Here is a 15507-nt window from a genome sequence, read left to right on the forward strand (position 1 = left end):
ACCCCTCCCAGAAACCCATTGTAAGGAGTAATCTGCATCTGGCATTGGTAGTAAGGAGAAGTCTTGTATGGGTATATATTATTTTCCAGATGACAGTTATAGGTAATTTGCAACCTCTTACACAAGCAACCTCAAATCATCACATTTGTCGTAATACATACATAATACAGAGTAAGTAATACATTACAATATTGAAATATTTGTTTTGGTTAATTCTCACTCTTCTGATGATGAATTTCCTATAAACGTGACACTTAAAAAATAACAGAGACAGCTGATCAGCTTATCACAGATTTTTATTCTTGTTAATCATCATTTGTACAAATTTCATAAACATTGCACAAGATTTGACAAAATTATTAATGTTTAACTATTTTAAGGCCTGCGATTTGCCAGTCTTTTCAATGCAATTTTCAGTTATCCCAAATATATTGTCCCAAAAAACAATTTTCATTAAACATAGTCAACTGATCAGCTTTTCACAGGTTTTTATTCTTGTTAATCATCATTGGTACAAATTTCATAAACATTGGACAAGATTTGACAAAATTATTAATGTTTAACTATTTTAAGGCCTGCGATTTCCCAGTCTTTTCAATGCAATTTTCAGTTTTCCCAAATATATTGTCCCCAAAAAACTCTTTTCATTAGTCACAGTCAACTGATCAGCTTATCACATATTGTTATTCTTGTTAATCATCATTTGTACAAATTTCATAAACAATGGACAAGATTTGATAAAATTATAGTTTAACTATTTTAAATCATTGAATTTGCCAGTCTTTTCAATGTAATTTTTAGTTTTCCTAAATATATTGTCCTTAAAAACACTATTCATTAAACACAGTTATTTGATCAGCTTATCACAGATTTTAATTGTCGTTAAGCATCATTTGTTTAAATTTCAGAAGTATTGAACTAGATTTAACAAAATTATTAATGTTTAACTATTTTAAATCATTGAATTTTCCAGTCTTTTCAATGTAATTTTCAGTTCTCTCAGTATTTTTTTTCTTTTTCCAGAGTACCCTTACCATTAAAAAGCAGGCAGTGAAAGACAGCACCAAGAGCAGCACTATGTCTTATCGTTTTGAACAATACATGATATTTGGCAATTTTTGGGACATTGTCAAATAATGTGATAACAACAACCCCTCCCAGAAACTCATTGTAAGGAGTAATCTGCATCTCGCATTGGTAGTAAGAAGAAGTCTTGTTTGGGTATATATTGTTTTCCAGATGACAGTTATAGGTAATTTGCAACCTCTTACACATACAACCTCAAATCATCACATTTGCCATTTTCTTTTAGAGCAAGTAATACATTGCAATATTGAAATATTTGTTTTGTTAAAACTCACTCTTCTGATGATGAATTTCCTGTAAACATGACACTTAAAAAATAACAGAGACAGCTGATCAGCTGATCACAGATTTTTATTCTTGTTAATCATCATTTGTACAAATTTTATAAACATTAGACAAGATCTGACAAAATTATTAATGTTTAACTATTTTAAGGCCTGGGATTTGCCAGTCTTTTCAATACAATTTTCAGTTGTCCCAAATATATTGTCCCAAAAAACAATTTTCATTAAACACAGTCATATGATCAGCTTATCACAGATTTTAATTGTTGTTAAGCATCATTTGTTTAAATTTCAGAAATATTGAACTAGATTTAACAAAATTATTAATGTTTAACTATTTTTAGGCCTGCGATTTGCCAGTTTTTTCAATGCAATTTTCAGTTTTCCCAAATATAATGTCCCCAAAAAAGCTTTTCTTTGGTCACAGTCAACTGATTAGCTTATTACAGATTTTCATTCTTGTTAATAATCATTTGTTCAAATTTCATAAAAATTGGACAAGATTTGACAAAATTATTAATGTTTAACTATTTAAAGGCATGAGATTTGTCAGTCTTTTCAATGTAATTTTCAGTGTTCCAAAATATATTGTCACAAAAAACACTATTCATTAGACACAGTCAACTGATCAGCTTATCACAGATTTTCATTCTTGTTAAGCATCATTTGGTCAAATTTTAGTAATATTGGCCAAGATTTGACAAAATTATTAATGTTTAACTCATTTAAATCATTGGATTTGCCCGTCTTTTCTATGTAATTTTCAGTTTTCTCAGTTAAATTTTTTTCTTTTTCCAGAGTACCCTTACCATGAAAAAGCAGGCAGTGAAAGACAGCACCAAGAGCAGCACTATGTCTTATCCATGTGTACAATACATGATATTTGGCAAGATTTAGGACATTGTCAAATAATGTGATAACAACACCCCCTCCCAGAAACCCATTGTAAGGAGTAATCTGCATCTGGCATTGGTAGTAAGGAGAAATCTTGTATGGGTATATATTGTTTTCCAGATGACAGTTATAGGTAATGTGCAACCTCTTACACAAACAACCTCAATACATCACATTTGCCATTTTCTTTTAGAGTAAGTAATACATTGCAATATTGCAATATTTGTTTTGGTTAATTCTCACTCTTCTGATGATGAATTTCCTATAAACGTGACACTTAAAAATTAACAGAGACAGCTGATCAGCTTATCACAGGTTTTTATTGTTGTTAGTTATCATTTGTTCAAATTTCATAAACATTGGACAAGATTTGACCAAATTATTAATGTTTAACTATTTTAAGACCTGCGATTTGCCAGTCTTTTCAATGCAATTTTCAGTTTCCCCAAATATATTGTCCCCAAAAAACACTTTTTATTAGTCCCATAAAACTGATCAGCGTATCACAGATTTTTATATTTGTTAGTCATCATTTATACAAATTTTATAAACATTGGACAAGATTTGACAAAATTATTAATGTTCAACTATTTTAAATCATTGAATTTGCCCGTCTTTTCAATGTAATTTTCAGTTCTCTCAGTTATATTTTTTCTTTTTCCAGAGTACCCTTACCATGAAAAAGCAGGCAGTGAAAGACAGCACCAAGAGCAGCACTATGTCTTATCCATGTGTACAATACATGATATTTGGCAAGATTTAGGACATTGTCAAATAATGTGATAACAACACCCCCTCCCAGAAACCCATTGTAAGGAGTAATCTGCATCTGGCATTGGTAGTAAGGAGAAATCTTGTATGGGTATATATTGTTTTCCAGATGACAGTTATAGGTAATTTGCAACCTCTTACACAAACAACCTCAATACATCACATTTGCCGTAAAACATACGTAATACAGAGTGAGTAATACATTGCAATATTGAAATATTTGTTTTGGTTAATTCTCACTCTTCTGATGATGAATTTCCTATAAACGTGACACTTAAAACTTAACAGAGACAGCTGATCAGCTTATCACAGGTTTTTATTGTTATTAGTTATCATTTGTACAAATTTCATAAACATTGGACAAGATTTGACAAAATTATTAATGTTTAACTATTTTAAGGCCTGCGATTTGCCAGTCTTTTCAATGCAATTTTCAGTTTTCCCAAATATATTGTCCTTAAAAACACTATTCATTTGTCACAGTCAACTGATCAGCTCATCACAGATTTTAATTGTTGTAAATTATAATTTGTACAAATTTCATAAACATTGGACAAGATTTGACAAAATTATTAATGTTTAACTATTTTAAATCATTTAATTTTCCAGTCTTTTCAATGTAATTTTCAGTTTTCCTAAATATATTGTCCTTAAAACACTATTCATTAAACACAGTTATTTGATCAGCTTATCACAGATTTTAATTGTTGTTAAGCATCATTTGTTTAAATTTCAGAAATATTGAACAAGATTTTACAAAATTATTTATGTTTAACTATTTTAAGGCCTGCGATTTGCCAGTTTTTTCAATGCAATTTTCAGTTTTCCCAAATATAATGTCCCCAAAAAAGCTTTTCTTTAGTCACAGTCAACTGATTAGCTTATCACAGATTTTCATTCTTGTTAATATTCATTTGTTTAAATTTCAGAAATATTAAACAAGATTTAACAAAATTATTAATGTTTAACTATTTAAAGGCCTGAGATTTGTCAGTCTTTTCAATGTAATTTTCAGTGTTCCAAAATATATTTTCACAAAAAACACTATTCATTAGACACAGTCAACTGATCAGCTTATCACAGATTTTTATTCTTGTTAAGCATCATTTGTTTAAAGTTCAGAAATATTGGCCAAGATTTGACAAAATTATTAATGTTTAACTATTTTAAATCATTGAATATGCCAGTCTTTTCAGTGTAATTTTCAGTTTTCCTAAATATATTGTCCTGGAAAACACTTTTCATTAAACACAGTCAACTGATCAGCTTATCACAGATTTTAATTGTTGTTAAACATCATTTGTTTAAATTTCAGAAATATTGAACTAGATTTAACAAAATTATTAATGTTTAACTTTTTTAAGGCCTGCGATTTGCCAGTCTTTTCAATGCAATTTTCAGTGTTCCAAAATATATTGTCACAAAAAACACCATTCATTAGACACAGTCAACTGATCAGCTTATCACAGATTTGTCTTCTTGTTAATTATCATTTGTACAAATTTCATAAACATTGGACAAGATTTGACGAAATTATTAATGTTTAACTAATTTAAATCATTGGATTTGCCTGTCTTTTCTATGTAATTTTCAGTTTTCTCAGTTATATTTTTTCTTTTTCCAGAGTACCCTTACCATGAAAAAGCAGGCAGTGAAAGACAGCACCAAGAGCAGCACTATGTCTTATCCATGTGTACAATACATGATATTTGGCAAGATTTAGGACATTGTCAAATAATGTGATAACAACACCCCCTCCCAGAAACCCATTGTAAGGAGTAATCTGCATCTGGCATTGGTAGTAAGGAGAAATCTTGTATGGGTATATATTGTTTTCCAGATGACAGTTATAGGTAATTTGCAACCTCTTACACAAACAACCTCAATACATCACATTTGCCGTAAAACATACGTAATACAGAGTGAGTAATACATTGCAATATTGAAATATTTGTTTTGGTTAATTCTCACTCTTCTGATGATGAATTTCCTATAAACGTGACACTTAAAACTTAACAGAGACAGCTGATCAGCTTATCACAGGTTTTTATTGTTATTAGTTATCATTTGTACAAATTTCATAAACATTGGACAAGATTTGACAAAATTATTAATGTTTAACTATTTTAAGGCCTGCGATTTGCCAGTCTTTTCAATGCAATTTTCAGTTTTCCCAAATATATTGTCCTTAAAAACACTATTCATTTGTCACAGTCAACTGATCAGCTCATCACAGATTTTAATTGTTGTAAATTATAATTTGTACAAATTTCATAAACATTGGACAAGATTTGACAAAATTATTAATGTTTAACTATTTTAAATCATTTAATTTTCCAGTCTTTTCAATGTAATTTTCAGTTTTCCTAAATATATTGTCCTTAAAACACTATTCATTAAACACAGTTATTTGATCAGCTTATCACAGATTTTAATTGTTGTTAAGCATCATTTGTTTAAATTTCAGAAATATTGAACAAGATTTTACAAAATTATTTATGTTTAACTATTTTAAGGCCTGCGATTTGCCAGTTTTTTCAATGCAATTTTCAGTTTTCCCAAATATAATGTCCCCAAAAAAGCTTTTCTTTAGTCACAGTCAACTGATTAGCTTATCACAGATTTTCATTCTTGTTAATATTCATTTGTTTAAATTTCAGAAATATTAAACAAGATTTAACAAAATTATTAATGTTTAACTATTTAAAGGCCTGAGATTTGTCAGTCTTTTCAATGTAATTTTCAGTGTTCCAAAATATATTTTCACAAAAAACACTATTCATTAGACACAGTCAACTGATCAGCTTATCACAGATTTTTATTCTTGTTAAGCATCATTTGTTTAAAGTTCAGAAATATTGGCCAAGATTTGACAAAATTATTAATGTTTAACTATTTTAAATCATTGAATATGCCAGTCTTTTCAGTGTAATTTTCAGTTTTCCTAAATATATTGTCCTGGAAAACACTTTTCATTAAACACAGTCAACTGATCAGCTTATCACAGATTTTAATTGTTGTTAAACATCATTTGTTTAAATTTCAGAAATATTGAACTAGATTTAACAAAATTATTAATGTTTAACTTTTTTAAGGCCTGCGATTTGCCAGTCTTTTCAATGCAATTTTCAGTGTTCCAAAATATATTGTCACAAAAAACACCATTCATTAGACACAGTCAACTGATCAGCTTATCACAGATTTGTCTTCTTGTTAATTATCATTTGTACAAATTTCATAAACATTGGACAAGATTTGACGAAATTATTAATGTTTAACTAATTTAAATCATTGGATTTGCCTGTCTTTTCTATGTAATTTTCAGTTTTCTCAGTTATATTTTTTCTTTTTCCAGAGTACCCTTACCATGAAAAAGCAGGCAGTGAAAAACAGCACCAAGAGCAGCACTATGTCTTGTCCATTTGTACAATACATGATATTTGGCAATTTTTGGGACATTGTCAAATAATGTGATAACAACACCCCCTCCCAGAAACCCATTGTAAGGAGTAATCTGCATCTGGCATTGGTAGTAAGGAGAAGTCTTGTATGGGTATATATTGTTTTCCAGATGACAGTTATAGGTAATTTGCAACCTCTTACACAAACAACCTCAATACATCACATTTGCCGTAAAACATACGTAATACAGAGTGAGTAATACATTGCAATATTGAAATATTTGTTTTGGTTAATTCTCACTCTTCTGATGATGAATTTCCTATAAACGTGACACTTAAAACTTAACAGAGACAGCTGATCAGCTTATCACAGGTTTTTATTGTTATTAGTTATCATTTGTACAAATTTTATAAACATTGGACAAGATTTGACAAAATTATTAATGTTTAACTATTTTAAGGCCTGCGATTTGCCAGTCTTTTCAATGCAATTTTCAGTTTTCCCAAATATATTGTCCTTAAAAACACTATTCATTTGTCACAGTCAACTGATCAGCTCATCACAGATTTTAATTGTTATAAATTATAATTTGTACAAATTTCATAAACATTGGACAAGATTTGACAAAATTATTAATGTTTAACTATTTTAAATCATTTAATTTTCCAGTCTTTTCAATGTAATTTTCAGTTTTCCTAAATATATTGTCCTTAAAACACTATTCATTAAACACAGTTATTTGATCAGCTTATCACAGATTTTAATTGTTGTTAAGCATCATTTGTTTAAATTTCAGAAATATTGAACAAGATTTTACAAAATTATTTATGTTTAACTATTTTAAGGCCTGCGATTTGCCAGTTTTTTCAATGCAATTTTCAGTTTTCCCAAATATAATGTCCCCAAAAAAGCTTTTCTTTAGTCACAGTCAACTGATTAGCTTATCACAGATTTTCATTCTTGTTAATATTCATTTGTTTAAATTTCAGAAATATTGAACAAGATTTAACAAAATTATTAATGTTTAACTATTTAAAGGCCTGAGATTTGTCAGTCTTTTCAATGTAATTTTCAGTGTTCCAAAATATATTTTCACAAAAAACACTATTCATTAGACACAGTCAACTGATCAGCTTATCACAGATTTTTATTCTTGTTAAGCATCATTTGTTTAAAGTTCAGAAATATTGGCCAAGATTTGACAAAATTATTAATGTTTAACTATTTTAAATCATTGAATTTGCCAGTCTTTTCAATGTAATTTTCAGTTTTCCTAAATATATTGTCCTGGAAAACACTTTTCATTAAACACAGTCAACTGATCAGCTTATCACAGATTTTAATTGTTGTTAAACATCATTTGTTTAAATTTCAGAAATATTGAACTAGATTTAACAAAATTATTAATGTTTAACTATTTTAAGGCCTGCGATTTGCCAGTCTTTTCAATGCAATTTTCAGTGTTCCAAAATATATTGTCACAAAAAACACTATTCATTAGACACAGTCAACTGATCAGCTTATCACAGATTTGTCATCTTGTTAATTATCATTTGTACAAATTTCATAAACATTGGACAAGATTTGACGAAATTATTAATGTTTAACTAATTTAAATCATTGGATTTGCCTGTCTTTTCTATGTAATTTTCAGTTTTCTCAGTTATATTTTTTCTTTTTCCAGAGTACCCTTACCATGAAAAAGCAGGCAGTGAAAAACAGCACCAAGAGCAGCACTATGTCTTGTCCATTTGTACAATACATGATATTTGGCAATTTTTGGGACATTGTCAAATAATGTGATAACAACACCCCCTCCCAGAAACCCATTGTAAGGAGTAATCTGCATCTGGCATTGGTAGTAAGGAGAAGTCTTGTATGGGTATATATTGTTTTCCAGATGACAGTTATAGGTAATTTGCAACCTCTTACACAAACAACCTCAATACATCACATTTGCCGTAAAACATACGTAATACAGAGTGAGTAATACATTGCAATATTGAAATATTTGTTTTGGTTAATTCTCACTCTTCTGATGATGAATTTCCTATAAACGTGACACTTAAAACTTAACAGAGACAGCTGATCAGCTTATCACAGGTTTTTATTGTTATTAGTTATCATTTGTACAAATTTCATAAACATTGGACAAGATTTGACAAAATTATTAATGTTTAACTATTTTAAGGCCTGCGATTTGCCAGTCTTTTCAATGCAATTTTCAGTTTTCCCAAATATATTGTCCTTAAAAACACTATTCATTTGTCACAGTCAACTGATCAGCTCATCACAGATTTTAATTGTTGTAAATAATAATTTGTACAAATTTCATAAACATTGGACAAGATTTGACAAAATTATTAATGTTTAACTATTTTAAATCATTTAATTTTCCAGTCTTTTCAATGTAATTTTCAGTTTTCCTAAATATATTGTCCTTAAAAACACTATTTATTAAACACAGTTATTTGATCAGCTTATCACAGATTTTTATTGTTGTTATGCATCATTTGTACAAGTTTCAGAAATATTGGACTAGATTTCACAAAATTATTAACGTTTAACTTTTTTACGGCCTGGGATTTCCCAGTCTTTTCAATGTAATTTTCAGTTTTACCAAATATATTGTTTGAAAAAAATCTTTTCATTAGTCAAAGTCAACGGATAAGTTTACCATAGATTTTTATCTTTGTTAAGCATCATTTGTACAAATTTCATAAATATTGGTGAAGACTTGACAAAATTATATATTATATTTGTATTTTGATTCGTTTGCAAAGTCGTCTTTAGAAAATTCGTACATTTTTTCAAGTACTTACACCATTAAAAGCTCTTTTACTATTTAAAATTCTCCCTTTGAATGACTTAATATTTTAGGCTGGTTTCTTATAATCATCAAAAATATTTACAAAAAATTCATCTTAATTTTAGACTAACTTTTTGGATCGAAATGTACCATAGATCACAGCGATTGTCCCAAGAGAGGATTGAAGATTAATCCAGCGAACTTTGTAAGTATATTTTTTGGACTTTATTTGAAAAAAAAATACATTTGTCTTTTTTAGAAACCACTTTATTTTCCTATTAAATATAATTTTCAATGGAAATTAGTCTAAAAAAACATAGTTAAAACAAGTTTTGTCTTCCTTTAAATTTCTGTATACTGTCCTTCTAAAATTAACAATAAAATTTTGAAATGCAGCTGTGGTGAGATTTGACACAAATGATTTTTTAAGATATTTAAGAAATAAGTGATTTTATAGTTCTTTAAAGTGCTATATATCAATAATTTTATGTGCCACTTTGAATAAATGGAAATTTGTTGAATCATAATATTTCAGGTGGTCCTACAGAGTGGACAAGAAGCAGAAGCAGGCAGGACCTGCCTAGAAGGGATGGACCTTGTTCTATTTTTTATTTGGTTAGTAAAGTACAATATATGACTGCAATATCATGTTTGTTGTTGATAAACAGATTTAAGAATATTTCTGTTCAGTGACAGAACAGTCACTGAACAATTTCAGAAAAAGATAATTGTTACTGTTCTTACATGCCATTTACAATTTAAAGATATTTGCATATGACTTCAAGTGTAACTCAAAACCTGTCTTTGAAGAATTAATTTAATTTAATTTAATAATAGATTCAATTTAATTGTCTATTGTATTTTTCAGCTGAGGAGACAGTAAAACCCACATCAAGTCAGACATGTCCTTGCAAGAATGGTGTCAAATGTAAGCCAGATCCAGAAACTGGTGGGCTGGTGTGTTTGTGCTTGAATAGTAAGTATCTGGGTTAGAAAAACAATTATAATAAAGAAATTGAAAATGTTGTTGTAATTGAGACGAAAACGTGATTTGTGTCAGTAATCAAAAATCACAGCAAACACATGACGATTTTAATAGGAAGAGGAAATATAGTTGGTGCCAAGCTGATGATTTTACAAATCAAAAATACAATCATGGAGTTTGTGGAGATGAAGAAAACCAGGGTTTGCTGTTGTATACTGGATGTTTATCTTGTGAAATCTACCCAAGTTTATGAATTGATATAATTAAAGAAAACCAGGGTTTGCTGTTGTATACTGGCTGTTTATCTTGTGAAATCTACCCAAGTTTATGAATTGATATAATTAAAGAAAACCAGGGTTGCTGTTGTATACTGGCTGTTTATCTTGTGAAATCTAACCAAGTTTATGAATTGATATAATTAAAGAAAACCAGGGTTTGCTGTTGTATACTGGCTGTTTATCTTGTGAAATCTAACCAAGTTTATGAATTGATATAATTAAAGAAAAATGCAGCATGGCTTGCCTACATCTGAAATGGCAGAGTTTTTGTTTTTAATTTATTTAAAGTCAATAATTTTTGTCACTCTGTATTTGAATAAATTTTATCAAATTTCAGACTATTATGGGGAATACTGTAAAAAGGAGCCTTCACCATTCACTGGAGCTGATGCAAGTTCAAGTAAGGTAATACTACATAGAATCCTTTTCAAGATCCTTTTTTTGAGTTTAAATTTGAAAAACTGTATTTGCTTTTGAATTAAAATTTGATTTTCTTGATTATATCTCTTAATCATATTATATCTCAAGTAAAAAAGCAGTTTTAAAATTCATCAAAGGGTTACCTGGATGTGGGAGATGGTTTGTTTGCCCCACTTTACCTAGAGATATACTCTGGTTAGATTTTTAATAAAAAAATTTTCTCTACTCTACATGAATATAATTTGTTTAATAAAATTAACATTGGCTATCCTTGAGTTGTATCATCACACTAAGAAATATTCATACAATGGATGAAAAGATTTGAACTTTTTATTCTGTACTTAATATTTGCATATATTAAATGTATATTCTTCAAGAGGGGGGGGGATAGTCCTGATACCGTCCATATCTTAATCTGTAATGATATCAAACTATTCCCCTTCATATTGAAATAGTTGTTGCTATGCTTTCAGTATGAGCAAGGCCCTGCATTCCAGTGGTGGGGGCGAGTTCAGACTGGGGCACCTGCAGGAACGGTGGCTTTCCATGGAGGAAATGTTGTGGCCATCAGTATGCCAGACTTTGTATATGACAGCTCTGTGGCACAGAATTGGGTAAACATAGTCATATATTGTATAGAAATGTGGTCAGTAAAAGATTTTAGTGTTGAATTTGGATACTCAGTTGACAAAAAAGACAGAAGATTTGGAACTTTAAAATACTCATTATTTTGCATTTATAGTAGAAAATTGTGTTAAGCTTCATTTTTTATTTATTTATTTTTTTTTTGTTTATTTGTTTTTTACCAATTGCCCATGAAAGCATTTTATATTTATGCTTCGTAGCTGGAAGTTTTCTTTTTATTCATTGATTTAAAATGCTCATCCTTTTTCTCATAGGATGCAATGGAACCAGAGTACAACAAAACAGAATTTTGAAGACCACAACAAACCGACCAACTTCTCCAACCCAATGTATGGCAATATAACAGCATTAGAACTTGTTAAACCTCCTAAAAAAGGACATGACCAGCCCCACTCACTCCAATGGGGTAGCAGACAACCAGTCATCAGAGATCACAGTCCATATACCACATAAATAACTCTGTTCTTCAGATAGAAAAACAATTACGACACTGATGTTTTAGTCACTAATACAGATTTATGAGACTAAAGATTTTTTTTACCATAAGAATTCTTGATGATCGTTCCAAGGCTTGGGAGGGAATACATCTCACAGCAAGCAGATTAGATGTTTGTAGTTATGATGAAACTTTATTATGAAGTGATACCGGGTATATCAAACCCATACAAAATATTTGTTCTTGTGAAACAACTCAATGGATTTAATGTGAAGATTCCATATGAAAACTTTACAGTTTGTTTTGATACATTATCCTAGAAATACATCTTTTGATTTAAAGATGCTTGTGAAAGAGTATTTTTTTTTAGTACATTCATGTCAATATTATGTATGTTCTTCATTATTTCACTGTAATAAAGGATGTTTTTCAAGAAAAAATGTGTGTTAAATTGTTTCTCTTTTTCTCTGATCTTTTTCTTTTCACTTAAATTTTAAGAAAGAAGACTAAAATAATTTTTGTGAAAAAATGGAATAATATTAATAAGCAGATATTCCTATTTAAAATATACAAGTATATAAATTTTGATTACCTCCAAATTAATGGATTATGATTTCTTGTATGAAATGCTTTGCTGAAGGATTGTCTGTATAATTAAATAGTTTTTTTGATGATAACAGACAACTGCCCATGTTTTTCATTTAAATTTCTGCTATGTGTCTGCTCTAATCAGTTTACCTCAAATGATATCCAAAACTTTTAAATATAATACTTATTTCATCATTTTTTATTTCTTCGTGTGATGAGCCCTCTTTTCCTTTTTAATAAATCTTTATATTTTTTTTTCAAATTCGCCTGCAGTACTTTTAAATGACCCCCAAACTGTCACTTGCTAAACGTCTTTCCATTTACCAAAGAATCAAACTAGATCAGAATTTCAGCAACATTTTTTCATTATTTGTCATGTTTTTCTATTCATTCTTTGCTGAATTTTCTCACTTAAAAAAATCTAAAAGCTTTTCCTTAAAATTTCCACTGTAACTTCACTAACTAGCATTTATTTCAGACACAAGTACAATATTTTATCAGTGTTTGGCCATTTCTGCTCATTTTCATTTACTTCCTTCTTTTTTTTCTTTTCTTTTTTTTTTCGTTTTTGTATTTTTCGGTACGTCATGCTGATTGCCGCATAGTTTAAGACCAGGTTTACCAATTAGGGAGGAGGGTCGATCCCCAAAGTGCAATTTTGGTTGATTCTTTTTTTTTCTGGGAAACACTTTCCTGGTATTTCCGGCGTGCCCCCCCCCTTTTTTTTCCTACTGTTTTCGTATTTTTCTGTGCTCAAAGGTAACATGGCTGTTAATTGTAGGCCAAAACAAACCTTTTTTTACATTTTATTTTTCTAAAGAATATCAATAAAGGAATTTTAATGCACTTCTCTTGGTACTTTAGTTCTTAGTACAAGATCATTCTTTATAAATGCAGAACCAAGTTGATTATTAATATCTACCGGGGCTCTCGTCCAAAAGACCTACTCAGCCTTCCAGCTGTTACAAAATTCATCCGTAGGGCGATTCGAGCAATGATTTATAATGAGAAGGAAATTGTTTTATTTCTTGGAGGAAATTACATTTGGTAGCTTCAAATCTATACTATTTTTATCAAATAAAAAAAAAATTGAAGATAGCTTAGATGATCAATATCACCGCTATTTGAAATCTCTGATGTGGACATCACTTCCGGACAGCCTTATATTACCACAGGCAATCTAATTTGCATATAAGAGAAAAATGCATTCTTTTTCTGTTTTTGAGATGTATACAGTTTTTCTTTCATTTTCGTAAATAGCAAGTCCCACTACACTCATAAATTCCAATCATTTCATCGACATGCCCTGTTAATTAATTCATTTATATTAATTATAAAACTTCATATCACAGACGTGAATCACGTTATCACGTCCAAGTCATAACATTGTTAAACTAGCGCCAATAACTGCAGTGGAGAATGTAGGTCAATTGCCTGTACAATTCTCCCATATAGCATTATTGATTTTTTCTGGTGTGGAACATTTTAGGGAGAGACGGACGATAGAGAGAGGTATCCATTTGAACCGCAAAATAAAAAGAGAGAGCGGAGCTGTTATAATCAGAGTCTATTATGCTTTTTGAGAAGAGTGTAAAAATAGCCCACTTTTCCAGTTTCACTGTGTAGCACTTTGCAGATAACATGATAATTCTCTATGCCATCTGTCTCTCCCTAACAATTTGTTGATCACGTTAACTGTTCAACTCCCGACAGAAGATGAACCTGCCAACGATAGTTTTGATACACAGGTGTAGGAGCCGCACCCTGAACTTCAGATCTTAATAGCAATTAACCCTTGCCGTTTCAAGTAACTGGAAACGACAAGGGTATGCCATAGTGTAGATGTTTATTTCAAGTTATCTCTGAAGCTCAGGGTGAGGAGCCGGAATAGGGCGAGAGGGGAGGAGGGGGGGGGGGCTTAACCCTTTCACAACCAACTGCGTCACCCCTGAGCAGTGGGGCGAATGTGTTCCCTCAGCACTAACCAGTCAATTTATTTAAGAATCATTCACTGTTATTATTATTAATAACTGAAAATGATTCCGAGTTTTTTATTTGAAAACTATTTAATGAAACGTAAACAGAACCATAGAAAATATCTGGTTGAAATTATTTTCCTATTTTTAAATATACGTTCACAAATGAAAACGAATAAAATCCAATAAAACATACATGTGTTTGCACTGACCGAGAACCTATCCAGTGGCAGATTTAGAGGGGGGGTCAAGGGGGTCCTGACCCCCCCTTCTTCGATTTCTGTTACCCTCTAGAAATTAGAATTTTGACTAGCTGAATCATGGTTCTAAACCATACCAAATGGCACCTTTCGCCCTCTTAAATACCAATTTTTTTCAGGGCTCTTCATCGGGCCCCGAACCCCACGCCAAGTTGGGGGATGGGGGGTCGGCTTCGCATCCGCGGACCCCCCCTTCAGATAATTCTGGATCCGCCCCTGCTAGCCAACTGATTTCCAATTTATTGGCATAGGGGCGGATCCAGATATTTTTTTTCTGACAGTCTTCTAAATTATCTTTGTTGATGCATCCTCTATTTTTGACCGTCTTCGGACAGAAAAAATTAGAGCGCATTCTCAACGAATTAAGCCAGGCTTTACAAAGCCGGTGACCTAAAAATGGCGGACGTACATGAAAGAAAAACCGCCTAATCTTTTAATAGTCTCTCCGCCTCCCCACACGTCGTCCCTGCGGGGTACAGTAATTAAATCTCGGCTCCGTTCGCCATGCGGAAGCTACCTGAGAAATATTAAGTGCGCATGCTCATCAGTTAAACTCGTGGTGAAGAAGGCATGGCGGCTGAAGGCGATCGAAGGAAAAAAGCTCTTCTTTTCTATTATCTTTGAAAACAGAGACGAAAAAGGAATAATTTTGCCCGTAGAGCAGCAATGAATC

General features: G+C 30.9%; 1 protein-coding gene and 1 long non-coding RNA gene across 5 annotated transcripts in view; both read left to right on the plus strand.

Annotated features, from left to right (window-relative positions):
* The window catches only part of LOC106152492 (uncharacterized), a 153385-nt gene that overhangs the window by 80246 nt on the left and 57632 nt on the right, over positions 1 to 15507 (plus strand). The gene's annotated exons all lie outside the window — the stretch shown is intronic.
* Positions 9310 to 15507, plus strand: part of LOC106179362 (uncharacterized) — a 118831-nt gene continuing 112633 nt past the window's right edge. Inside the window, exons 1-6 of one of the 4 annotated variants that reach the window (XM_087013700.1) lie at positions 9310 to 9451; positions 9782 to 9861; positions 10115 to 10222; positions 10847 to 10914; positions 11403 to 11543; positions 11829 to 12440. In XM_087013700.1, the coding sequence (XP_086869826.1) occupies positions 10853 to 10914; positions 11403 to 11543; positions 11829 to 12027 (402 nt within the window). In that variant the 5' untranslated portion in view covers positions 9310 to 9451; positions 9782 to 9861; positions 10115 to 10222; positions 10847 to 10852 and the 3' untranslated portion in view covers positions 12028 to 12440. Of the gene's footprint in view, positions 9452 to 9781; positions 9862 to 10114; positions 10223 to 10846; positions 10915 to 11402; positions 11544 to 11828; positions 12441 to 15507 lie in introns of those variants that run through there. The other 3 variants (XM_087013703.1, XM_087013702.1, XM_087013701.1) reach the window with 3 other exon arrangements.

Source organism: Lingula anatina, chromosome 5 (genome assembly GCF_051362555.1).
Source record: "Lingula anatina isolate TDL-2025a chromosome 5, LinAna3.0, whole genome shotgun sequence".
NCBI classification, from domain to species: domain Eukaryota; kingdom Metazoa; phylum Brachiopoda; class Lingulata; order Lingulida; family Lingulidae; genus Lingula; species Lingula anatina.